Here is a 26,288-nt window from a genome sequence, read left to right as displayed (position 1 = left end):
AACTTAAGTATCTCCATGAGTTCTGTGAGCCGCTCTAGGAAATTAACTGAACCCAAGGAAGGAAGTCAAGGGAACTTCGATTTGTAGTCAGTCAGTCAGAAACACAGGCAAAACAACCTGGGGCTTGTGATTGGCACTGTAAGTAGAGTTCAGTCTTGTGGAACTGAGCCCTCAACCTGTGGGATCTGATACTATTTCCAGGTAGACGGTGTTGGAATTGAACTGGAGGACACCCAACTGGTATGTTGCAGAACTGATTGTTTGCTTGCTGGTGGGGAGAAATCCCTACACATTTGGTCATATAAGTGTTCTGTGTCAATTGTTGTGTGACAGCAGAAGAAAAACAGTTTGTTTTTAATACAATGTCCCAGACTTTTCTATTAGGCAGGGCCTTGTGCCTTGTTTCAGCCTATAAAATATAAGTGGTAGCAAAATGATCACTTCTGGGTTGAACAATGTAAGACTCCTTCCCATTGCCATATCCACATTCTCTTTTTCCTGGACAACACATACTGAGACAGTGGCTTCATAAAATGGAGGGAGTCTGGATCCTGAGTCACAGGATGAAAGAGCCACCAATGATCCATGTTAGTCTTGGCACGAGAAAGAAACTTGCTGTGCTATGCAAATGAGATTTAGAAGTTTGTTCCTGCAGCATAACTTAGACTAGTCTGATAAATATACAGAGGTACTTCATTTTCCTCTACCAAGTGACCATGGGGTAAAAGAAGTGGGAGAAAATACATACAAGGGAGTAGAAGTAAAAGAAGACCTAGAGAATGCTGGAAATCTCTGAAAAATAAGGAAGAAAAGTAGAAATACAATAAGACAGCAAATCAATTTTACTTATGTAGTCCTAAGTATATCATTTGGCATCTTTGTTCTGGCCCGCAGACATCTTTGCATACAGACAAAAATATTCCAAGAGCAATTCTTACCTTCGTAACTGAGCATTCTCACTTCTTAATGGTTGCATGGCCAGTGCTATCTCAACTTGAATATCTGTGTTTCCACTTACTGCTGGAAGTACAGATATACATGCCTCCATTTCTGTAACCAACCTCTGAATTTCTGAATCCTCTATAAAAGGAAACAGAAATGAGTAAAATCAATATTGTATTTTTGGACAAGATTATTAGTATATATTACTAAAAAAGAAAATCTTTATAGATATGTACATTCTTGTTATAAATTCAATTATTTATAAATCTATTATACAGGTTCCATTTTTCTCTTCCATGCTGCTGGTATTTGCTTCCTCAGAATTCTAAAGAAATTAGTTCAGTAAACTAAAGATTATCTTAAATCACAGGATTATTACACAAGTGATTTTTTTTTTTGAGTTCAAGAGTCAAGTAGGAATGTGGCTTACACAAATCTCTTAGTCCATACTTACCAAGGGCCACAGTGGACTCCTATGATTGCTATAGGGTTTCCTATAATTGGTTATAGTATTAACATTTATAATACAACCTTTGATCCTAGCATAAGCAAACAATTTACTTTAGGGGGTTAATATGGCAAAATATTGAGTGAGGGTCCGCTAAGATAGTTTCATTATTTAATTTTCTTTTTTTTTTTTTTTTTTTTGTTGAGACGGAGTCTCGCTCTGTCGCCCAGGCTGGAGTGCAGTGGCCGGATCTCAGCTCACTGCAAGCTCCGCCTCCCGGGTTTACGCCATTCTCCTGCCTCAGCCTCCCGAGAAGCTGGGACTACAGGCGCCCGCCACCTCGCCCGGCTAGTTTTTTGTATTTTTAGTAGAGACGGGGTTTCACTGTGTTCGCCAGGATGGTCTCGATCTCCTGACCTCGTGATCCGCCCGTCTCGGCCTCCCAAAGTGCTGGGATTACAGGCTTGAGCCACCGCGCCCGGCCTCATTATTTAATTTTCTAAAGTAGATTGAACACAAGCCGCCACATCTCATTTCATGTGACATCAAAAGGTTGTTAATAATTGTGGAGAGTGGATGTTTTTGGAGACTGCCAACAGACACAGGCATGGAAGGTAGATATTAATTCTTTTGCCTTTTACCTTTGCCCCTCATTCCCATTCATGTTTACTATGGGCTAAAAGTACTTAAAATTATTTATTAATTATCTGATAACTAACAGGTTGAAAGTATATTCTAAGTTACAAAAATGTAATCAGTTTCACAGATATTTTAACATCCTGATGAAAAGTACATATACACAGTAAACAACTGTGTTCAATTATCAAGCAGTCTTCTACCAATTTTTGTTTGTTTATTTAGAGACGGAGTCTCGCTCTGTTGCCCAGGCTGGAGTGCAGTGGTGCAATCTCGGCTCACTTCAACCTCAGCCAGTGCCTGCAATCCCAGCGACTCTCCTGCCTCAGCCTCCTGAGTCACTGGGATTGCAGGCACTGGCCATGATGCTTGGCTTTTGTATTTTTGTAGAGATGGGGTTTCACCATGTTGGCCAGGCTGGTCTTGTACTCTTGACCTCAGGTGATCTGCCTGCCTCGGCCTCCCGAAGTGCTGGGATTACAGCTGTGAGACACTGCGCTGGCCTTCTACCAATCTTTCGTAGAGCAGTTTCACTCATAGGCTTTGGAGGCTGGGACCTGGGCTCCACCACTGTCTGGAGCTATAACCTTGGTCAAGTATTTAACTCATTTTTTTAAAATAAATTAATCTTTTTGTAAAAAATTATTTCTTTAAATCAACAAAGAAAAATTGTATAAATTTATTATGTATAATATGTTTTGAAATATGTATATATTGGGATGGTTAAATAGAGCTAATTGACATATGTATTACCGCACATATTTATCATTTTTTATGGCAAAAACACTTAAAATCTACTCTCTCAGCAATTTTTAAGAATATCGTTATTAACTATAGTTATAATGTTATATAGTAGATCTCTTTAACTTATTCCTCCTACCTAATTGAAAGTGTGTATCCTTTGACCAGCATCTCAATTACTTAACTCTTGGAACCTGGTTTCTTCATGGTTAAATGGAGATAAAAACAGTACCTTACAGGATTGGTGAGAAGATTAAATGAGATACTGTTTCTCCAAGTCTCAGTTTCCTCATCAGTAAAATGGGAGTGGTAACAGTACCACATAGGGCTGCTGGGAGGATTAAATGAGATAATGCACATAAAACACTTAGCACTGTGCTGGGCACATGGTAAGTGTTCAATAAATGACAGCCAATGGTATTATTATTATTACCATGATTATGTATCTGATTGTGAAAATGGTAATAAGTTAAAGGTTGAAAACACAGCAATTTTAATATACTAAATCTTTGGTTTAATGGTGCTACATTCATATAGCATTTTAAGATTTTTTGTCTGCAGACATTAGGTATTCAATCAATGCTTCCACAATCAATTACTGTGTTTTCCAAGATGACAAAACTGTAACTCATTTCAAGCAAAAGCCATTACTATAGAATACATATACAGAATGGAAACAAATGAATATAATCTGGCTCAGAGACATTTCTCTTAAGAAAAAAAAGTCCTAAAAATAAACTGAAAAGGGCATAAGAAGGTATGGGTTACTTCTCAAAGCGAGATTTGTTAAACAACCTAACAGTTGGCTATTAAAGAAATGACAAGAAGGAATTCTCTGCATCTTTTTAAAATAGAATAATCAGTCTACTCAGGAAGTTAATCATTTATAGGCGTTCTCTAATTAAAATTTTTATCTGTAGAAATTCTCTTTGTTGAATCTTTTCAAGGTCTATTATCAAGTAGAATAAATACACACTTGCAAGCAAAATACTGAATGTTTGATATTCTCAAACACATTTGAAATCCACAGGAAAGAAGGGATCAAAACCTTAAAAAATAAGAATACGGTAAGTAGAACTCATTTTCTTACTAGCTCAAAACACAGTTCTACAGAAAACACCACAAACTCCATTTAAATGACAGCTAAATAATATGACATTGCTATTTAGTATAACACCATACATACTACAGAAAATTATAAGTCTCATCTACCTTGTTCTGCTACCAGGGCCTTGAGCTCTCCCAACAAATATTTTATAATTCTAATTTTTTCAGCTGTCTCATTCACATTTTTTGCCTTCTGTACATCCTTGACTGTTTTTGTATCTCGCACACGTATGTTTAAATCCTTTCTTTCACTTGTGGTCTCTCTAATTTTCTCTCTGGCACATTTTTCTTCATTAGTGGCCAAGAAAGCTGGTTGTGACTGAGTAGGGCTTCGGTGTGTCTGACTGTCCAGATGTGTTTCTTTTCCATGAGATCGAAAAAGAGACAAATATGTTTGAAAACATTTTAGTAGGTCTGTTTCCTTATGAACTCCTTGTTGTGGTGGAATTCCATTAACAAAGCCCAGTTGCTGCAATGTTGGAACAGCTGATATGTCAGTTTTGGGCAGACTACATGGAACTCCAGGACTGGTATTAAATGAATTCCTTAGAACATCAGTACAGGTTGCAGAAACTGTTTTACCTTGTGATGCAAACTGACTGTCACCATCAGTTTGAACTTCCTAAAGAAAGAGGAAAAACAAGTCTTCAGAAGTATGAGCACTCATCTGTAGGTATTAATTACAACAAACTCAAATATATGAAATATATTTATTAAAAGTTTATTAATATATTGTTTTGTGAATATTTAATAAGTACTTACTACTATATTTTGAGGATATACTGTAGTCTGTGTAACTATTCCCATACGGTTAGACATTTAAGTAACAGCCAGTTTTTCACTGCTGAAACATTTCTGTAAATATGTTTGTGCAACAGCTTTTTGTATGTTTGAACTTATTTTCTTATGATGTAATTTCCCAAAGTGGACTAATTTTTGATGCTTTTAAACCATCTGTGGTATTTGTAAACAGTCTATTTTAGTCATGGCCTTGTAATGCTCCCAAATTACAGGGTAAACTAAGCTTTAAAAAACAAGAATCTTTATTGTACTGAGGAAAAAAATCCAACTTACTTACTTTGAAGCTAAAAATATTAGTAAGTTTCTGATATTAGAAACTTGCCTATTAATAAAAATACTAATTATAACTCGAATATTACTCAACTATTACTAAATACAAGTTACTACTCCTAACCATATAGTAGTTACATAGACTATGGTATATCCACAAAATACAGTATTAACAAGTTATTAAAAATTCACAAATGGTATATATTAATAAACATATTTTCAATAAAGTATTATGTGAAAGAAGCAGTATATAAGACTGCATAAAGTTTACTTATAACTTAATTTAAAAGGAAAGCAAAGTTAACAAATACAAACCAGAAACTAAAACCTGTACAGATGATTAAACGATTGGAAAGAACTCTATCAGTGTGTTAAAAGCAGTTGTACTTGGGTGGTCAGTATGGTTGATTTTTTTTTTTCCCCTACTGATCTCTTTCCCTCTAACGATCTCTTTCCCTCTTTCTCCTTCATTATTGTCATTAATACATAGGTAAAACTTTTCTTTCTTTTTTTGAGACAGAATCTCACTCTGTAGCCCAGACTGGAGTGCAGTAGCACGATCTCACTCACTGCTAACTCCCCCTCCTGGGTCCCGGTTCAAGTAATTCTCCTACCTCAGCCTCCCAAGTAGCTGGGATTACAGGCATGTGCCACTATACCCAGCTAATTTCTATATTTTCAGTAGAGATGGAGTTTCACCATGTTGGCCACGCTGATGTTGAACTCCAGACCTCATGATCTACCCACCTCGGCCTCCCAAAGGGCTGGGATTACAGGCATGAGCCACAGTGCCTGGCCATAAACAGGTAAAACTTTTATAGCAAAAAAAAAAAAAAAAAAAAAAAAAAAAAAACCTGATCTTTAAATCCTAGTGCATTAAGTTACAATCAATAAATTCAACAGTCCTTCCTCAATGACTGCTATAAGTGAATAGTTACTTATGTAGTATACAAACTGTACGCACAGAATGAACCTGTGGAGGGCAGGGTGGCCGCTGAGGTGACCAGACTGGGGTGGAGGTACATAAGCCATAACTAGAATGAGGAGTTGCCTGAGATTCTATAAGTAAGAGGGAGAAAAAATTAATCACATATCCTACTTTTTATACAATAACCAAGCAATTTAATTAGAACTTACACTCATGATTTTTAAACAGCATTCATACTCACCAGCATGAGATAAAGCATGGCATGGTACAGCAGGAATTCCATTAGGGATGTTCTTTGAAGTCAAGTCATTCATCAGTGACATCTGAGTCTGCACATGTTCACAGAGGGCTTGGTATATTATGGGTGAATACATTCTATAATGATCTTGCAATGACCAATTTTGTTCTAGGTCTGATGTGTCTCTTTCACGTCTAGCAGAAGCTTCATTAGGTATCTGTTTCTTATTATCTGAAGATGCTAACGTGGAAGAAGAAAAAAAGTTGTTGAAATATGATTCTTCAAAAATTCTTACCATAAGATTTTAAAAGAAAGGGCTCTCAGAAGTAGTACAATTCATCATATACTTCATAGAAGGGCTTCACCACTATCACCCCCAGTAAAGAAAATCACCTCAAATTCTTTCTGAAAGTAATTAGTGTTTTAAGTTTTCCCAGTCAAAAATTATCTATACTAATTCTTACAATTCCCATTTTTTAATGCTACTTGCCATGTGTAAAATCTCTCCTTCAATTTTAACACTTCTTTTAAGGGAGTTATATTATCCCTAAAGTCCAATCAAACTCCTTCACCTTGTTCCTTGTCAGTTCACGTTGTCAAGGGAAAATGGAATAGGAAAGAGAATTGTTTGTACAATTCTGATGCTTTGGGTCCTCAAAAACAAAACAAAACCAATCAAACAAACAAAATCTTAGCCTGGCATTTAAAGTTTTCCAAAGCTTGACCACAACCTACTTTTCCAACTATCGTCCCATCACCTCCAACTCAAATTTTTCATTTCAGCCAGACCAATTTAGTTACCCAACAAGCTTTTCTCACCTTCCAATAACATTGTTCATGATGAACCATTCCTTCTAATCCAATTCTAACCACTCACCAAGGCTCATCTGAGTTTCCTTCTTCCATGAAGGCTTTTGCAATCCAATCATTCCAGTCTAGTGACTACTCTTCACCACCCCAGAGCACATATTGTCTTTACAAATCATATGCCACTGACACACTGCCTTATATTGCTTATCTTTCATCCTCCTGCCTTTCTGACTAAACCGTAAGTTTCTTTAAGCAGGGCTGTACTTCATTATTTTGTCTTACAGGGCCTAGTATTAGTCTATGAACAAGGTAGAATTAACAAAGTATTAACAAAGTAATAAGTAAAAAATAACAAAGTTTTCTACATAGCACTACCTATAGATTGGTATAACAATCTGAAATCTATTTCCCTAATTAAATCCCCTTCCCAAATGTTTTTTTAAAACACTATTAACAGAAATGAGAATATTCTGGTAAATCATAGGTTATCAGCATACAAAACAAATTTAGCAAAACATATGGCTAATTGTCGCACCTACCAAAGCTAAACATACATATATCTATGACATAACAATTCCACTCCCAGGTATACACCAATAGAAATGAGTGCTTATGCGTACTAAAAGACATGTACAAGATTGTTCATAGCAGCTTGATTTGCAGTAGCCCAAAGCTGAAAACACCAAATAGCCATGAATAGCAGAAATGGATAAACCGTGGTATACTCACAGACTGGAATACTATATAGCATTAAAAAAAAAAAACAAAGTACTGATATATACAACTACCTGGATGTTTAATACACATCAGGCTGAGTGAAAGTAGTCAAACACAAGGGCGCATAGTTTCAATCACATTTGGAGAAGTCCTCACACAAGTAAAAGTCACAAATGGAAATAGAAGTCAGGAAAATGGTTACACAGGGATGAGGGTCTAGGTGATGGTGAGGGTACTGACAGGGAGGGAGCCTTGCAGGGTGCTAAAAATTTTCTATATCTTGATCTAGGTGGTGGCTACAGGGGTGTATACATATGCAAAAATTTATTGAGATTTCTGTGCCTTAAAATTAGTTATGAAAAGTATTCCTTATTTTTTTAAAAAACAAAATAATTAAAAATTTAAAACTAGAGAATCCCTCAAATATACAGTTTATTGAAAATAAAAACATTACTAAAAAATAGTTGTAACAATAAAAAAAAAAAGAAAAGAAAAACATTACTAAAAGCATAAAACTTCCATGTAAAAGCAAAAACAGAAAAAGTTAAAGGCAGATTAAATACTATAACCAGTGAAAATAGAAAAAAAAACTAAAGAAAATACTTAATATTTGACTATGAAAATGGCTGAAGATATCAGATGCTTCCCTTTTGACTTGGGGTATGTTTCCTTTTGAGATGATCTATTCCTATGAATGTACTTTCCAGACCTAAATACAAGCTTTAACACTTATTAGCTGAGTAACCTTGGGCAAATTAACTTCTCTTGACCTCTTTTTCTTCATCAGAAAAATTGTAATAATGCCTATTTTATAAGATTATTGTGAGATGTAAATGAAGTAACACTTGTAAATTTCTTAAATCAATGTCTAGCACACAGTAAAAACTCAATGTTAAATATCACCAAACAGCTGCACTCTTACAATAGACAAGCAAATATATCATATTCATAAATCATGCTATCTGATGTCAGTAATAAACCTCTGAACATGTCCCCTCTGAGATGATTAAAATCAAAAGTAGTAAAAGTTACCTTCACTATCTGAACAGATCAGCACAAACAAAACTGGTTAATAAACTTCTATAAAGCAAATACTATTTCTTATTGGAAATATAATTTTATAATAAACCAAATGGAAAAGCCCTCTAAAATATTTTAACTTTGAAATCTAAAATGATGGAGGGCGAGATCATAGCCCATGACCATCTAGCATACCACAAGTCCTTTCCTCTTGATTCCTGGGTCTTTCCTTCTGCTCTTGGATTTCCTTTGGTCCTTAAGAATTGGCTAGTTTGAGGAATTCTCAGATTTCACACACAGGTCACAGCTTCAGGCTCTTATTTACTTTCTTTTCAAGGCGTGGTTTTCACGGTCTCTAATAAAGCTGAGCTACATTATGCCTCAGCCAGCAGATGTCACCAACTAACATAAATTAATAAATTCCAACCTATTTCTTAAAAATCAAAGCCTTAGAACTAAAATGACTTCTTTTGCTCCTTTATAAACTCAGTCCACACAAAACTCTACTGATAATGTTGAGTAACTTTACTTAACAATATGAAGTCTTAAAGCCAACAATCCAAGTTAGAAACCATAAGGGAAAGACTGCAGTTATATGACTACTACACAATTTTAAAATAAAACTAATGACCAAATGAGTCTGTTATTACATAAATACAAATGAAGTATATTTTCTTGCTCTTGTTAATTACACCAGCACACTCTACATGAAAATTTTAGCTATTGGTGTGGCAATATGTTTAAGTGATATCAGGTGATAACTAAAATTCATGAAAGGAATGTATTCATTTACTCAATCCACAAAACTTTTTTAGTCCCTGAAGTCTAGCTGCTGTGCAAGCACTGTCTGACAGAAAGTTATTCCTGCCACTCGAATATAGAACACACATCCAGTGCAGGTAAGAGCCACTGGATGCCTACTATCATTTGAAATATGTGAGAACATCTGGCCTTTATGAGGGGCAATCAATGCTCAAAGGATTTTTGCCTGTGGTTGGTTTAGCTCCCCAAGATGAAGACAGCAATATATGTTACTAAAAGCAAAATCATGAAAGTATTCAACACAGTTATCACATGTAAAAGCTCCTTATTTAAAAAATACATATTTTATTTAATGCCAGAATCACTCTCAAAAAAGCTCAACACAATTCTGGAAGGGTTTCTCTGCCTCCTTACTCCCAGAATGCATCATGGTGTGCTTACCTGACTCCATAGGCATTCAATGATTGGGTAGGTCCCAGATAGAAAGTACATGAGGGGGCCATTCCCCAGAAGACAGTTAACAAAAAATAGCAAGATAATGTGTGTTAAAAGTAAAATAATACATGGATACTAGTTAACATGCTGTAATAGATTGCTTAAAGTTCTTTATGATTACTTCATTTGGAAAGAGATGGTAAACAGAACAAGTGATGAGCTTGGATTTTGTGTATTGTTGAGCATTGTGGTAACACAGCAAAATCTTGTATTATTGGTTAACAGCTGCCAACCACACACACACACACAATTAGGAACTAATTTCTAATACTGAAACCCTAAAGAAGATTGCCCTGTGGAAATAGGTCCTTCCTTCTGATTAAGAAAATATAGGAGAAAGAACAATAGGAATATTGCACCCTGATCACAGGCCAGAACTGCTGATTCGGCTGTAATCCAAATAAGAATTTAATGCTATGGACCCAGAAAGCCAGAATCTTCCATCTGCCCATCCAAATCCACCTCTACTGGTCTTCACCCTGCTCTCCCTGGAATGCTGATCTACATGGGCTGCAAAGAGACACTCCTTCAATATGTCTTGCTGTGTATACCAAAAAAGCAAGGCTTTGACCTAAACTCCTTATCTGGGCCACTTCTCAGGGTTGTGTTTGCAGTAAGCAACCTTGAAGGATGAGGTAAGGTTTCCCTCTGGGACAAGCACAGGCTTGATTACTGCTTACTATCAAAGTGACTGATTCCCCAAGCTCCGTGTTCCTCAGCTGCAACCTAAACCTGTGCATCCATATGGGTCCACTGTATCACCCCAACAGGAACTAGGGTGAATAAGAACTAACACAATATGCTGATGCACATACTGCTTCCTGTGCTGTGAGTAATAAAGTCCTTTGTCTCTGACCCAGTAGTCTCGTCTTCTGCTAGCATCCATGACACAATAAGACAAGATTACTAGCTCATTAAGAGTCAAATCCCAGACCTGATATACATCAGTAAGGCTTCAGTTGGGTTCAATCCAATGGGAGTCTTGGCATATCAAGGAAAGGAAGAAGCATGAAGTCAGAATATACACTTATTCCTGCTCCCCTTCTATGAGGCCACCTTGGGCTGACTTCGTCCTTTCAATGAAGCTCACTGCTCTTCTCAAGGTAGCATATTCTACAAACAGTTATCTCTTTCTAGATCCAGTAACCTTTCTCTCTCCTAATCCCTTATGGTCTAGAGATGGTAACAGCTCTGCTGCTGCTGCTGCTAGCACTAGGCTCATGCGACCTAGTTGGCAAAACCTGTGGTTTTCCTATACCCTACTCATATCTTTATGAGTCCCTTTGTAAATAAACATAAATCCTCCTCGAATTACCTCAATTTGAGTGTTGCCACCTGTTTCTCGTTGGAACTCTGACTGACAGAAGCAGTTAAGTCAGGATCCAATAAGTTGATACCGTGACACCTATTGTCAGTCACATATATCGCAAATAATAGTTGCTTGAGGAAAGGTGCCCTGGATAAGAAATAACCTGCCAGGCCGGGCGCGGTGGCTCAAGCCTGTAATCCCAGCACTTTGGGAGGCCGAGACGGGCGGATCACGAGGTCAGGAGATCGAGACCATCCTGGCTAACACGGTGAAACCCCGTCTCTACTAAAAAATACAAAAAACTAGCCGGGCGAGGTGGCGGGCGCCTGTAGTCCCAGCTGCTCGGGAGGCTGAGGCAGGAGAATGGCGTGAACCCGGGAGGCAGAGCTTGCAGTGAGCTGAGATCCGGCCACTGCACTCCAGCCTGGGTGACAGAGCGAGACTCCGTCTCAAAAAAAAAAAAAAAAAAAAAAAAAAAGAAATAACCTGCCTACAGACAAAAAGTAGGAGACTGGAGGAACAGGTGCTACCACTCCTTTCTTTCTCAATTGCGCCCCAATAAAAAGACTTCTGCTTTAAGAGTTAAGGCCAGGGTTTAGCACTCTTTTTCTTAAAAGGTCAAATAAATATTTTAGGTTTAGCAGGCCAGATGATCTCTGTCACAACTACTCAACTCTGCCACTGCAGGACAAAAACAGCTAATAAAAACACATTAATAAATTAGCTTGGCTGCATTCTAGTAAAATCTTATTTACAAAATAAAGTAACTAAACATTACTTAAAAACTGGCTGTAGTGTGCTGAGCTTAGGCCAATGCTATCCAATAGAAATATAATGCAAACCATATATGTAATTTAAAATTTCCAGTAACTACATAAAATAGGTAAAATTACTTTTCATATTTATTTAAATCAATATATCCAAAATATTAACATTTCAGTGTATAATAACTGAAATTTTGTATTAAATCTTCTAAATCTGGCATATATTTTACATAAAGCACAATCTAGATGCTAAATTCTCATCAGAAATACTTGGTCTATATTTAGATTTAATAAAATTTACACTTGAAAAGGTAGGTTCACATGTCCAAGTTATTCCAAACATATTTAAAAGTTTTATAATAACTGGATCAATTACAGTTTTCAAATTTAATTTTAAATTAATTTAAATTAAATAACATTAAAAATTCAATTCCTTGGTCGTACTAGTCATATTTCAAGTGCTGAATAGCCACATGTGGCCAGTGGCTACCATCTTGAATAGTACAGGTCATGATAATATAAGGCTATTGTTACTGGCCTCCAAGATGAGTTACGTTTCCCCTGCCTTAGTTCTCTACCTCGGGACTATCTGAAACATCAACCTCTAGTCCCATGAATGCTCTACTGACACTTTCTCAGCCTCCTTGCCTAAATCCTGATCTCTTAATATATAGGGATAATGCCTTATAAGACTTTCTAAACTTCATTCCTTGCCCAAGCTGAATCTAAGCATGCACTACAGTGCTGACATTTCTGGCCCACCTGAACTATAGAACTGGCTAGTGTAATTCTCGTCCATCTGAATTCCCATTGTGGACTTTTTCATCTTCATTTTGGGCTACCTTGTTCTCTAGGCCTCCAAGGGAAAACATAACCAAAACTTTCTTGTTCTAAACTAGGAAAAGTTAGCCGTGAAGATGTAAAGTACCCTTGGCTATATTGACCATCAATCAGCAGCAGGCTCTCTTTCCTTACTGATCCAATTTTACCTCCTTACGTACCATGTATCCTAACTGTGCAGCTTGACAAGTTCGGCTTGACTAACTTAGGATATATATATATATATATAATAATCTTAAAGCACCTACTAGAAGTATATACCTGAAATACAACCAATTTATGATTATCTATGAAAACGAATGGCAGGGAAAATGAAGATAACTCTATATACCTCGCAAATGTCATTCTGAGTTTGAACTTTTTCTCCTACAAAACTCAGACAGTCTCTTTTTCTAGTTTTCTTCTTGAGAAAACGATAGCAAGCAAAGTGGACTACTCAGTGATTAGAAGCTGAATACAGAAAGGCATAAGCACACATAAACCTAACCAATACTGATTATTAAAATGAAAGTCAACTGTATAATCCTGATAATTGATCAAAATCCCCACAATTAAGGATTATCTTTAAATAACTAAGAGAAAAAAGGCTTACATGTTTCTTTCTGGACTACCAAAGGAATAGTATGTTTTTCACATCTTTTCTTTTTTGATCCATATCTTTTGCTTTCTAAAGGTCTAGAATTAGATCTGTTTTCTAAATATGCTGTTTCTGAACCTATTAATAAAACAAAAATGTGTTAACATCAAAATAATGACTTAATTGAGATAAGGTGTTCAGCAAAGAATTTAAAAAAATAAACCTGAATCTTCATTTCTCAAAATGTCCCTCAGCAAAGAAGCACAACCATCAAGCCCATGTACAGTTTCCGCCTGTAAGGAATAAAGTCATTTAGAATACATTTGTATATAACTGTTAGTGTAGGAAAAAATATATATTATGTAGTTTTAAAATTTGTTTATTTACAAACAATTTATTATTGGTAGAAAAGATGTTTTAAAGCAACAGACTTCATACTTCCTTAGAGCAATTAATACTTTGCATTTTATTCCTACTTTTTAGCTACTATCTGAAAACTAATTAAAATAGTGTGTATTGTATCTATTCAATCTTACCTGACTTTCTGAATCAGAATGGATGGAATAGCCAGAATCTGCATTAAAACGTGATATTTTTCTTAAATAGGTCCTGGAAAACAAGCTCATTAATATTTTTACAAATATTTTCCCCAAAATACATTACTAAGTAGTCATCTTCTTTCCAGCAAAGACAAGAAAGCTTGTCCAACCATGTACAAGACGAATTTATAAACACATTTTGAAGATTAGAAAGACTGTTAAATACTAAAATGATTAACATGGGTAGATATAAAAAGTTGTTCCCCAGAGCTTGTGATAGTAGAGGCCTACCTAATTTTCTGGGGTAGACGACATGTCATCCAGCCCAAAGACCTGAAAAACATCTTGAAATCTGAAGTTGTAAACGTCTTCATAAGTACTTACGCTTTCTTTCCATTTGTTAATTTAGCAGGTCCAGTATGCCTTCCTGAAGATAACACCTATGACATAATATATTATAGCAGATAAACAAATATTTTTCTATTATATTTTCAATATGATATCGTGACAAAATTTAATGTCATTTTTTTCTTTTATTCATCTTCTCAAACTGAAACTCCGTACCCATCAAATAATACCTTGCCATCCCCTCTTCCCCCTGACCCTAACAACTACCATCCTAGCTTCTATGAATTTTACTACTCTAGAAACTTTATATAACTGGAATAATACAATATTTGTCCTTTTGTGACTGGCTTATTTCCCTTAGCATAATGTCTTCAAGCTTCATCTATATTGTAGCATGTGTCAAAATTTTTCTTCCTTTTTGAGGTCAAATACTATTCCATTGTATGTACCATATTATTCACTGTTTTAATTAATGTGATCTATCCTAAAAATCCACAATTACAATTTAATTCATATATTAAATTTCTTTTATGTAAAATGTCAAGCAAACAACACATATATTTGTTCCTTAAGTCTGTTTAAGGTAAAAAGGAAATTGAGATATTATTTTAAACCAGAATTAACTACTACACTAAGTTCAGACTATACTAATCCCAAAATATGTTCTATATTCCCAAATTCTTTGAAACATACAAGTTAATTCAAGATACAGAACAGAATTTTTAACTCTGCTTCCTTTTATGTACATTCTTTGGAATGCATGATTAGACCAGCAAGAACTCTGCCCTTTATCTACATCTCATTGTCTTAATCTTACTTTTTAAATTCATATACCACTGTTGCTTTCTTAAATTTTTTTGTTTTAAAAGTGACATAATGGACAACCTTTTGTGTAGAAAAAGAGGAAAAAAATAAACATTTGCTTTTACATGCATCCAGTATCTTGGGAGTTATGCCAGAAACAGTTAATCATGGATGCCTCTGGGGAGGGAAACTGAGTATCTGGGGGACAGAGCGAGAAGGGACACTTTCCACGGTATACTATTTTATATCTTAATAACTTTATATCAGATAAATATAATCTCTATTCAAAATAATTTTAAATAGACATAAGAAAGTCCCTGACTCCCTCCTCGTTCTACCCTCCAGATGTAGTCACTGTTGGCAGTTTCATTTACAATTTATCTTGACATATTTACATATTTCATCTCAAGATAGCTTTGAGCAGTTACTACCAAACTTTCTGGAGTTACATGGCATTCTATTATATGCTTGAATATGTGCTCCATCCTTCTGTCACTGAGAATACATTTTTTAAAAACTGGGTTGGTAAGAATTATACTTCTTGAGATAACTTGGAATATGATGGAGGGTCATGAAGCCAGCAGTGAGAACATCACTCCACTGGTCTCTGTGTCACACTCTCAGGGTCTTTCCCTTTGGTATATCTATGTGGATGTCCTGGCTGGAATCATAATAACAAATCCAAGCCATGACACTGTAATACTGTACCCTGGATCGAGTCCAAAAACAACTACCACAATTATTCTTTCAAAAAAAAAAATTTGTTTTAAAGTACACTGTCTGAGGTACATGTCTGGCATAACTGTAAGGTTATATATGGTGTTTCTCCAAAAAATATACACAAGGCTATATTATAGAAAATCTAGTAAAGAAAATTACCCATGATAAAAGCACCTTGAAACAGTAACGATCATATTGGAACAATTCCTTTCAATTTTTTTTTTTGTAGTTTCTACTATGAAATAATAGTATAAAGAAGTCCTGTATATGCTTCAGATTCTGTGACCCTTGACGTTTTCCATATTCTCTCTCAATATATATACACAGCATTATTTTCTGCCTGAACCATTAGAGTTAAGATATAATTAGAGTTGCAGATATAATACTTCTTTACTCCTAAATATTTCCTAAAAACAAGGCCATTCTCTAATATAACCATAGTATAATTATCAAAACCAGGAAATTAACATGGATACAGAATTAGGATCTAATGTTCAGACCTTATTCGCAAGTTGCCAATTATCCCAATACTGCTCTTTACAAAAAACAAAAAAAACAAAAAAACAAAAAATCCCTCTGGTTCATGCCCAATCCACGCTTACATTCTGTTTCTATGAGTTTTAACTATTTTAGATACTTTATATAAGTAAAATCATGCAATATTTGTCCTTCTGTGACTAGCTTACTTCACTTAGCATAATGTCTTCAAGGTTCGTCTCTGTTGGTGCATATGACAGCTAGTTCCTTCTTTTTAAAGGTTGAATAATAGTCCATTGTATGTATATACCATATTTTCTTTATCTATTCATCTGTAGATAGACTTTTGGGTTGTTCCCACATTTTGGCTATTGTGAATAGTGCTGCAATGAACACGAGAGTGCAAATATCTCTTCTATATCCTGATTTCAATTCTTTTGGATAAATTCCCAGAAGTAGAATTGCTGGGTGATATAGTTCTATTTTTAATTTGGTGAGGAATCTCCATATTGTTTTCCAAAGCGGCTATAGCATTTTACATTCCCATTGACAGTGTACAAGGATTCCAATTCTTCCAAATCCTTGCCAATACTTGTTTTTGTTTTTTTAATAAGTCATCCTAACAGGTGTTAGGTGATAGCTCATTGTGGTTTTAATTTGCATTTCCTTGATGATTAGTGATGTTGAGCATCTTTTCATATACCTGTTGGCCATCTGTACATCTTCTTTGGAGAAATGTCTATTCAAATCCTTTTTTCATTTTTTAACTAGGTTATGTGTTGTTCTGCTTTTGAGTTATAGAAATTCCTTATATGTATTTTGGATTATTTATCAGACACATGGCTTGGAAATATTTTCTCCCATTCTGTAGACTGCCTTTTCCCTCCATTAATTATTTCCTGTACTGTGCAGAAGCTTTTTAGTTTGATGTATCCACGTTCTTCTTATAATTCCCCTGCTCAGCCTTGGAGTTGGTCATTTCTCCAAAAAGCCAGGACTCCTTAGTGGACAGTGGTACTTGGAAACCAAGATCTAGGTACTAGATGTGTTCTTTGCTATCGAGGCTTCCAATCTTTTTTTATACGCATTTTTTACTTAGTCATAATAACTAGATATTTGCAATTTTAAATCCTGTGTTTTCTACTTTTAAATCTTTTTCATATTCAGAAATTTTTAATGGTTGTATAATATTTCTTTCAGTGGAAGTAATATAACATGGTCTTGGTTTGCTTCCTATTTTTCACAATTAAGAAAACAAACCTGGAATAAGCCTATCTATTGAAAACAGCCTTTTCATATTTCGGATTAAAAGGAAAATTATTTGGTGAAAGGTTATTAGTAATTTAATAACCCTTGATACAAACTGCAAAGCTGCTCTCCAAAAGGAGTGTCCTAATCACAATACAGGGGAATCAGTTTGCTTTATTTTACGCTTACTTCTAATGGGTTATTATCACTAAACTTTTAATTTTGCTATTTGAGAAACATACAAGCATTTCTTAGTAGTCATCTCTCCTACCAACAAGTACAAGATAAAACTGCCTTTGTAGAATGACTTGGAGTGTGCTAAGGTCTTTCATTTCCACTTAATCCATACCCTGTGAGTTATCATTATTTCTGTGAGTTGGGAACCTAAACTTCAGAAAAGTTTGTTCAAAGTCACACATCTACTAAGTAAAATGTTTAAAAGAAGAATGGACTCTGGCATCAGCTTTGTGAGTCTGATTCTTGTTTCCACAGCTGTGTAACTGCTAAGTTATTTGAACCCTCCAGCCCTCGATTTCCTCATATATAAAATAGGGATAATAGTACTTACCTCATAAGGATATTGTGACTATGAAATGAGTTATTTTATGTAATACATAACTTAAGAGTAGTATCTACCACATAAGTCCTATCTAAATGTTAACTGCTGTTATCATTAAGATGGTGGCAAACTACGAGTTTTTAAGGGAACTAAATGTTGTATGTCTACCAACTGTGTGATCGATGTTTTTACCGGGTTCTCTGATTTAACCTTCTCAATTTTTTGAGACAGGATTTTATGCTTATTTCTGCCTATTTTGCAGCTAAGGAATAGAAAGTTCTGAGAAGTAAAAACTAGTAGACTCTCAATCTGCAGGTGACTGAAGCTAGGAAAGCTTAAGTCACTCGAGCCAGCGGCGAAGGCTGGGACTCGAACCCCGGTCTTACCCCAAAGTCGGCGGGCTACGATGATTTAAACAGAAACACATCGAGAGACCGAGCGGGTGTGTTACGACGGGAAGATTAGGTGTTCCTTGCACCTCTGTCCCAGCACTTTAATGTCGCCTCATTGTCTTTGTCTTTTTTCGAGCAGTTTTACAAGTCCCTGGCCCGAAAACCCCCCTGTCCCTCGAGCCATCCCCACAGTGGACTCCTCAGGTCCTCAGCCCTCACCTGGCCCGGTCGAGATCCGGACCTGACCATCTCTCGCAGCCTCAGAGAAGCCCAGACCGAAGGAAGTGAAGCCTCACGGTAAAAAGAATTAACCGCCGTGGGCTCCCGGACCTTCTTGGCCCGCCCGCCGAACTTCCGCTTCCGGAAAGGATCCCGCCGAACGCCGCGCTTCATAGTCTGCGACCCGCCTCCACTCCCTTTCTCCTGCTCCAGGCCCAGCGCCTTGGGCGTGCGCAATAGATCCCGCCGGCTTCCCGGCTCGTCACCCACCGGCAGGGGGTAGGAGAAGCCAATAGACGGCGAACGGGGCGGGGCCTAGGCCTGGCTGGGGCGGGGCCGGGGCGGGGTCGCCAAGAAAAGAGTTAAGCGGGTGCGGTTCCAGGGCTTGCGGTGGGGGAAACAGGGGCGAGAACCCGCCAGCACCAGAGGAAGGGACAGCGGTAGGAGGCGGATAGGTTTCAGAAGAAATTGCGCGCGACTTTTTGGGTTTTCGCTCTTTATTTTTATTTTGGCATCGTGTGCCTTTTGGATGATTTTGTTCTTGATATTCTATAAAAATAAGACCTCCGGGTTGTTATCTTTGCCTAAGTGTAATAGCAATTTCAGAATTATTCCCTGTGGCCACTGATCTCAGATGTTCGTTAGTTGGGATTTGGGGTTTACTTCCATGCGTACTTGTCTCCTCTTGTGTTGAGGTAATTACTTTTGATGAAGAGTGACACAGCATTCTTAGTATTGGCATGTGCACTCAGTTTAATGAGGATTTTAGTCATTGGTTTTTAAGGCATTGGGTTTGGGGTTAATGATTTAAATCGAATTGAAGAGAGATAACTCAGTTTATTCCGTTTCAACTGTCACCCAGGCAGGAGGGCAGTGGCGCAATCTCAGTTCACTGCAACCTCTGCCTCCTGGGTTCCAGCGATTCTCCTGCCTCAGCCTCCCTAGTAGCTGGTATTACAGGTGCACGCCACCACACGCGGCTAATTTTTGTATTTTTAGTGGAGAAAGCGTTTCGCCATGTTGGCTAGGCTGGTCTCGAACTCTTGACCTCAGGTGATTTGCCCGCCTTGGCCTCCCAAAGTGCTGGAATTACAGTGGTTAGCCACCACGCCCAGCCTCATTTCTTTTTAATGGAGAAAAGAGCTACCCTTTAAAAGTCTGTTACCATTAATGTCAAAGCCCAGGAACTAAAATATGTCTACCAATATATCACACACTTATCCTGAGTGATTTTAGGAAACTTGAGTATTTCACAGATTTAGTTTTGAATTAGATCAAACTGTGAAAACCTCTCCCTTCCTTCCCCAGCCCTCATGTAACTTCATAACTTTCTAACATATTCACCTGAAATTCAGGGTTTTTTTTTTTTAGTTAAGTTGATTTTTTAAAATTCATCTTGATTTTTCTTGATACATATTTATTTTAGAAAATAGAGATCAGCAGAAAGGAAAAATAACCCATAACCTCATTGCCCATGAGTTATCACTGTGAACAGCTTGATGCATTCCCTTCAAGATTTTTTCCACCTACGTATATATGTATAAATGTATTACAGCAATATGAAATAATAGATATTACTTTAACATGAGTGTTTTCTCTTAATATCTAATCAATATTGTTTCTCATTAATCTACAGTTATAAAATGGCTGCCTGGTGTTCCATGATTCATTTCCCTAGTGTTGGGAATGTTATGCCCCCACCCCCTGTTTAGTTTTGTTATTTGCTATTATAAATAATGTTGCAGTGAGCTGAGATCTGCAAATAAACTAGATAGAGGATGGAGAGCAGAGTATTGTAAAGATGTGGAGACAGCATGATGTTGAGAAAGAGAAACCCAGAGAGGCTCTTGCTGCTGAAGTGTGGATGGAAGTGTATGTAGGGCCAGACTATGCAGTCCTCATAGGCTACACGATTTGGCTTATTATCCTAAGGCCATTGGGAATATGTAAAAGTTCAGGCAGGGGGCACAGTGAACTGACTGGGGTTTTACAAAGACCCGTGGCTGTAGTGTAGAGCAGGAATCCGAAATCTACAGTCCCTGGCTAAATTCAGTCTGCCATTCTTGGATACAGCCTGAGAACAGTTTTTGCATTTCCACGTAGTTTTTTTTTTGTTAGTCAAAAGAATGATATTTTGTGATGTGAAAACTTACCTGAAAATCATCTGTGTTGTAAAATTTTGTTGGAACACAGTCACACTAATGTGTTTATACATTATCTGTGCTGTAACTGCCAAAGTTAAGTATTTGTGATAGAGACCATCTAGCCTGCCAAACCTAAAATATTTACTGTCTGGGCCTTTACAGAAGAAGTTTGCTAATCACTAGCATAGAGGCTGCTTGGGGAAAAGGCAAGTATGGGTGTAAACAAGTTCTCTCCTTCTGCATCCGTTCTCTGCCCTCTCCTTGGACTGACATCAGTCAGACATGCCCTCCAGCTTCAGGTTCTGTTTAGTCAATAGAAGAGGGAGAGAATAGGATATTCTTCCTATCTCAGCACCATATGGCTGATGCACTGGCCCTCTGCATCATCAGGGGAGCCCCTGGAGCTCCAGTCCTCTCACACTCTAATAAAACATGTCCTTCCCTTTATCCCTTCAGTCTTAGGGGTGATAATGGTTTGCCAGTCCCTGGGTGCCTCAACCCCCTTGTTGTTTTCCTTCTCCATTCTTTAAACCTTTAATTATCTTCAAAACTCTAGATTGTCTTCTGTTTCCTGTGAGGACCAGATTGATAGGAAGTCCAGATGAAATATATTGGTAGCTGGGAGGGGATGAGGGGACCTAAGGCAGGTGGTGGTGAGGGAAGGTGAAGAGGACATATTTGAGAGATGCATAGGAGGTAAAATGGAGAGCACTTGCTGATAGAGTTGGAAAGTAAGGCAGTGGGGAGGTATTTGTTGACCCTGGTTTCTGGGTTTTGTATCTTGGCAGGTGGTGGGAGAGATCCGCACTTAAGAAGGAAGCTTATGAACTCATTTCTCTCCAACATTTTATTATGAAAAAAATACAAACCAGAAAAGTCATTTTTGGATATGTTAAGTTAGGGATTACTTTGGAATCATCCGAGAAAAGATGTCAAGTTGGCTACCAGATAGTTGAGTCTGGAGCGTGGCAAAGACATGTGGGCTGCAAATACACCTTTCTGAGTTGCCTGTGGCTTCCGAACTTGGCTCTGAAATTAATTTCTCAAGAAAGCCTCTCTATCTTGCCCCTGCAAACTATCTATGTGCCCCATGCTACTATGTAGTAGCATCGTTTCTCACAATTATAAACTTGTGTTTAGTTATGTAATGTAACTTGTGTTTAGTTGTGCAACTTGTGTTTAGTTATGTAATGTCTGTCTTCCTAAGTAGAATTTAATCTCTGTGAAAGCAGGGACCTCACCTTGTTCAAAGCAGTATCCCCAGTGCCTAGCACAATCCCTTGCACTCGTAGGAATTTCTTAATTATTTGTTGAATAAACCAATGAATCAACCATTGTTTGGACTGCTTTGGTGCGTTGGGGCTGACAGCTACTTGAATGTCCGAGGCTCAGGATTATCCGGGACTAGCCCTTTGAGTTTGGTCCGGAGGTTTAGTCCCTCTAGTATCATGGATACACAGCTCTGCTTGTCTATCCAGTCTTTTATAATTCAGCACGTTGGACCAATGACTTTGCCAATTGGCTCACCTCTGAAGTGTGAAAGTCTCTGTTTAGGTTTGACCATGTTCCAGTTTATAGGAAATGACCAAAGTTGAAAGTACATGAAGATCTAAACTAAAAACACAGATTTATGGCCAGGACCTAAGATTCAAAAAGTTAAGAGGCTATGGATAAAAAGTCACATGTTGGGAGCGTGAGCTCAGTTTTGCTTGGAAGGATCTGATTGCCTCTCCTCAAGCCATTTAGTGCTCTCTGGGGCTATTTTGAACCCAAAGGTTCTTGGCCTTTTGAGATAATATACAAATTTGAGAAGTTGCTCAAAGCTTTATAATTTTTTCTTCAGAAAAATGCTAAAGAGCGCATTTTGGAAACATAGTTTTTTATATAATGTTATCAGAGGCATTCAGGAGCCTCTCCAAGGATTTCAGGTTAAGATTCCTATTCTAACCTAATTCAAAACCAGCCTTCCACACCGGGGTGTCCAGCTCCTTCTGTTGCAGGGCCCTGGTGGTCCTGGAAGTGGTTGGTTAACTAGGGATGGTAGGTCCCTGATGGAATAGCATCAAGGAGAGGAAGGGCATGGAGCATAGAGAAAATGGAATTGAGCCATAATCTTTGCATTTCCCACTGAAGCTTATGTATCTGCAGTCTTCACTTTAATCAAAAGAGCTTAATTTAGGAAAGAAAGAGCCCACTGTTTTTGCTTTATAAAATCCTGATTTTATTGCTTCCTGAAATTTGTTTTAAAGGAGAAATACAAACCATATGTTACAAGTGCCTTCATTTGACAGTTTAACTGGGGTCATGCAGGACTCTGTAGATATTGTTCATTATGATAGGAAAGCCAGTAGGGTGGGTCTGACAAGGATCTGTTGGCAGCAAGAATCAAGGGACTCCCTTTGAAATGATCTGATCACAAGGAAGAAATGGTTGGGGAAAATGTGCCATGTTTGTGGGTCAGATGTGAACTTTAATACAGCACAATGACAGTCACTTATTGCCCTGCAGACTCTGAAGACTTGTGCCTGACCCAAAGAGAGAAACATTAATAATGATTAAAATGTTAAAATTTTGTTTTATTAAAATATTTGTGGCCGGGCGCGGTGGCTCAAGCCTGTAATCCCAGCACTTTGGGAGGCCGAGACGGGCGGATCACGAGGGCAGGAGATCGAGACCATCCTGGCTAACACGGTGAAACCCCGTCTCTACTAAAAAATATATATACAAAAAATTAGCCGGGCAAGATGGCGAGCGCCTGTAGTCCCAGCTACTCGGGAGGCTGAGGCGAGAGAATGGCGTAAACCCGGGAGGGGGAGCTTGCAGTGAGCTGAGATCCGGCCACTGCACTCCAGCCTGGGCGACAGAGCGAGACTCCGTCTCAAAAAAAAAAAAATATTTGTAAGGCAGTGTAGCAGATGAGGGTGGCTTGTTATTGTGAATATCTATGACTTCCTAGCCTAGAGCCTTTTTTTCTGGAGCAAAAGGAGCAAGCTGAGGCAAGCTGGAAAGGCAGAACATTAATTCCCCTGGAAGAAGCCCTCAGTCAATGACAGGTGAGGATTATCCAGTGATGGATGAAGAGCTTCCTCCCCCTTCGATTGGGATAACTCTGAGATATGTTCTATGTTGTCTCCCGGAGTTCCCCAGCAGTACTGGGATATAGAGGTAACTGGCTAGATAACACACCATTTATTAGCTTTCTTCCCATCACTATAATATCTTACTCTTCCTATCCCTGTTCCACTGTTCCTGGGATCGCCTCCTAAATAAACTATTTGCATGTAAATCTCTGTCTCAGGGATTATTTCAGGTGGGGGGGCGGTGGGAGGAATCCCATACCTAGACAGGCACTGAGGATATACACAAGGCATCATAGATTTGGAGTCAAACAGATCTGGATTCAAATTATTTCTCATCAGTGACATTGAACAACTTTTCTAAGATTGTTTCTTAGAGATAATGACACTGACTTCATAAGATCATATTGTAAGGAAAAATTAGAGAATGTATAAAGCACTATACACAGTGGCTTACATATGGTAAGTGCTTAATAAATGTTGGCTATTATCATTAATACAGTATTTGTAATATTGTTAATACAGCATAGCCCAGGTAGAGGGCAAAGCACAAAGCTGTTTTCCATCCTTGGGGTGACTGCAGAAGCAGGTTGATTTGGCAGATGTCCTGTAGGTACTGTGTCCCTAGTGAGCAGCTGTGGCATAGCAATATCAATAGCTTAGAGCAAGCATTGCCCCAGTGAACCAGGGCAGGAGAGGAGGAAGATGGCGCACACCAAGTGGTGGCTCAAAAGATGAGCAATTGGCAGTGCAACAATGGTATCACCAATTGTGCTTAAGCACCGATAGCTACAGCACCAATAACTTCATGTCTGTGTCTAGTACACACTTTGATCATTGGAATTTCATTAGCCTCACTCTTGAGGGATTATGTTGAAGGCTAACAAGACTAAGTTTCTGATTTCAACTTGCTTTCCCAAATGTACAAAGGACTCTTGCTTTTGTTACATGTGTGAACCTAATTTGATATTTTAAAGTCTTTCAAATGGGGCTGTCTGTCCCCCTTTATTCTCTATTTGCAGACAAGACCATATTTCAGTTATTCGGCCACAGTGAAAGAGAAACTGAGAGACACCAAGAATCTGAGGCAGGTTAAAGGATTTCACTCATTCTCGAATTCTGATTAATTACAGTGCCAGGTTTCACCTGTAGTGCTTCAGCCTTCTCAAACAGCCTTAGGTTCCAGAGCAGATAGAAATGAGGGGCCACTCACATGGATACATATGTAACAAACGTGCACATTGTGCACATGTACCCTAGAACTTATAGTAAAAAAAAAAAAAAGAAATGAGCAGCCACTTTGGCTAGGAAGGCAGACAGCAGGTAGGATTAGTTGTTGCCCATCTCTGCAGGTGCAGCCCAGTGCTGTGGGGGAAGAATCTGTTTAAGTCCCTTTTATTGTTTCACTCGAGTCAGAAATCAAGGACCATGGTAACATCCAATTACAATCTCCTCTTACCTTTAGACACTAAGAGACAAATTTCTCCTCAATTGATGTTGAGAGATATATGCATATAACATAACATGATTTTTGAGCAAAAGCAACTTTTAAGAGGGGATAGTATTACAAATAGAAGGGACTGACCCAGCGACCTTGACACACCTGATATTAAGAACCATAATCACAGCCTGTTAATCTCATCTGTTTCCTTCAAGAAAGGAAAATCTTTAAGACCTTGTCAGAAGGTCTTAGGCTCATGTAGGGGATTTTCTCTAGTGGGTTCCATGACATCTGTATATGGTTTCAGAAAAATCCGTTGACATTGACACTTTCTGGGATACTGTTAGTTCTTCTCAAGGCCATTTGCATGAAAGTGATTTATGTTCACGTCTTATCTTAGTGTTAGACTGTGAGCTCCTTGAAGGTGGAATTCTGATATTATTTATTTGTATGTGCTCACAAGCCAGCATAGTTCCTAGAATGTTGCCAGGTTTAGCAAAAACCAAAACAAAACATATTTGTTGTTTGTCTGAGATTCAAATTTAACTGGGTGCCCTGTTTTTTTTTCTGGCAACCCTATTCATGGCACATAGCTAACCTCAATAAATATTGATGAGTGAGAGGATGAATGAATGACTAGCACAGTACCAACAAATGGAGAGATAAACTGGTAAAAACTTCAATTGACCATATAAAAGACACTCATCTAAATTATGCCTAACAATCACAGAACAACAACACTGTGTCTGGTTAACGTACTACTTTTTAACGTCTAACAGTCTGGCTTTGATTGGAGATGCATTTTCTATCCATGCTTTGTCAGCCACTTTTACTCAGTGTCCACGTGGGAAGAATACTAATCTCCTGGTAATGAAGGTGTTTTGTTCTAACAATTTCACATCTTAATTCCACACA

General features: G+C 37.7%; 1 protein-coding gene across 8 annotated transcripts in view; it reads right to left on the bottom strand.

The window, feature by feature from the left end:
* Nucleotides 1-18,983, bottom strand: part of CCDC14 (coiled-coil domain containing 14) — a 49,952-nt gene extending 30,969 nt beyond the window's left edge. The window contains exons 1-10 of one of the 8 annotated variants that reach the window (XM_033210990.1): nt 18,712-18,983; nt 14,329-14,384; nt 13,942-14,014; nt 13,629-13,698; nt 13,421-13,543; nt 6,115-6,351; nt 5,910-6,004; nt 4,457-4,496; nt 3,980-4,234; nt 939-1,080 (exon numbers count right to left, since the gene is read on the bottom strand). In XM_033210990.1, the coding sequence (XP_033066881.1) occupies nt 939-1,080; nt 3,980-4,234; nt 4,457-4,496; nt 5,910-6,004; nt 6,115-6,351; nt 13,421-13,543; nt 13,629-13,698; nt 13,942-14,014; nt 14,329-14,384; nt 18,712-18,885 (1,265 nt within the window). In that variant the 5' untranslated portion in view covers nt 18,886-18,983. Of the gene's footprint in view, nt 1-938; nt 1,081-3,979; nt 4,497-5,909; nt 6,005-6,114; nt 6,352-11,230; nt 11,388-11,710; nt 11,879-13,420; nt 13,699-13,941; nt 14,015-14,235; nt 14,385-18,486 lie in introns of those variants that run through there. The other 7 variants (XM_033210987.1, XM_033210992.1, XM_033210989.1 and 4 more) reach the window with 7 other exon arrangements.
* Between the last annotated feature and the right edge of the window lie 7,305 nt (nt 18,984-26,288).

Source organism: Trachypithecus francoisi, unplaced genomic scaffold (assembly GCF_009764315.1).
Source record: "Trachypithecus francoisi isolate TF-2019V2 unplaced genomic scaffold, Tfra_2.0 Lachesis_group0, whole genome shotgun sequence".
NCBI lineage: Eukaryota > Metazoa > Chordata > Mammalia > Primates > Cercopithecidae > Trachypithecus > Trachypithecus francoisi.
The sequence above is the reverse complement of the archived record's forward strand: the minus strand, read 5'-3'. Positions and strand labels throughout refer to the sequence as shown.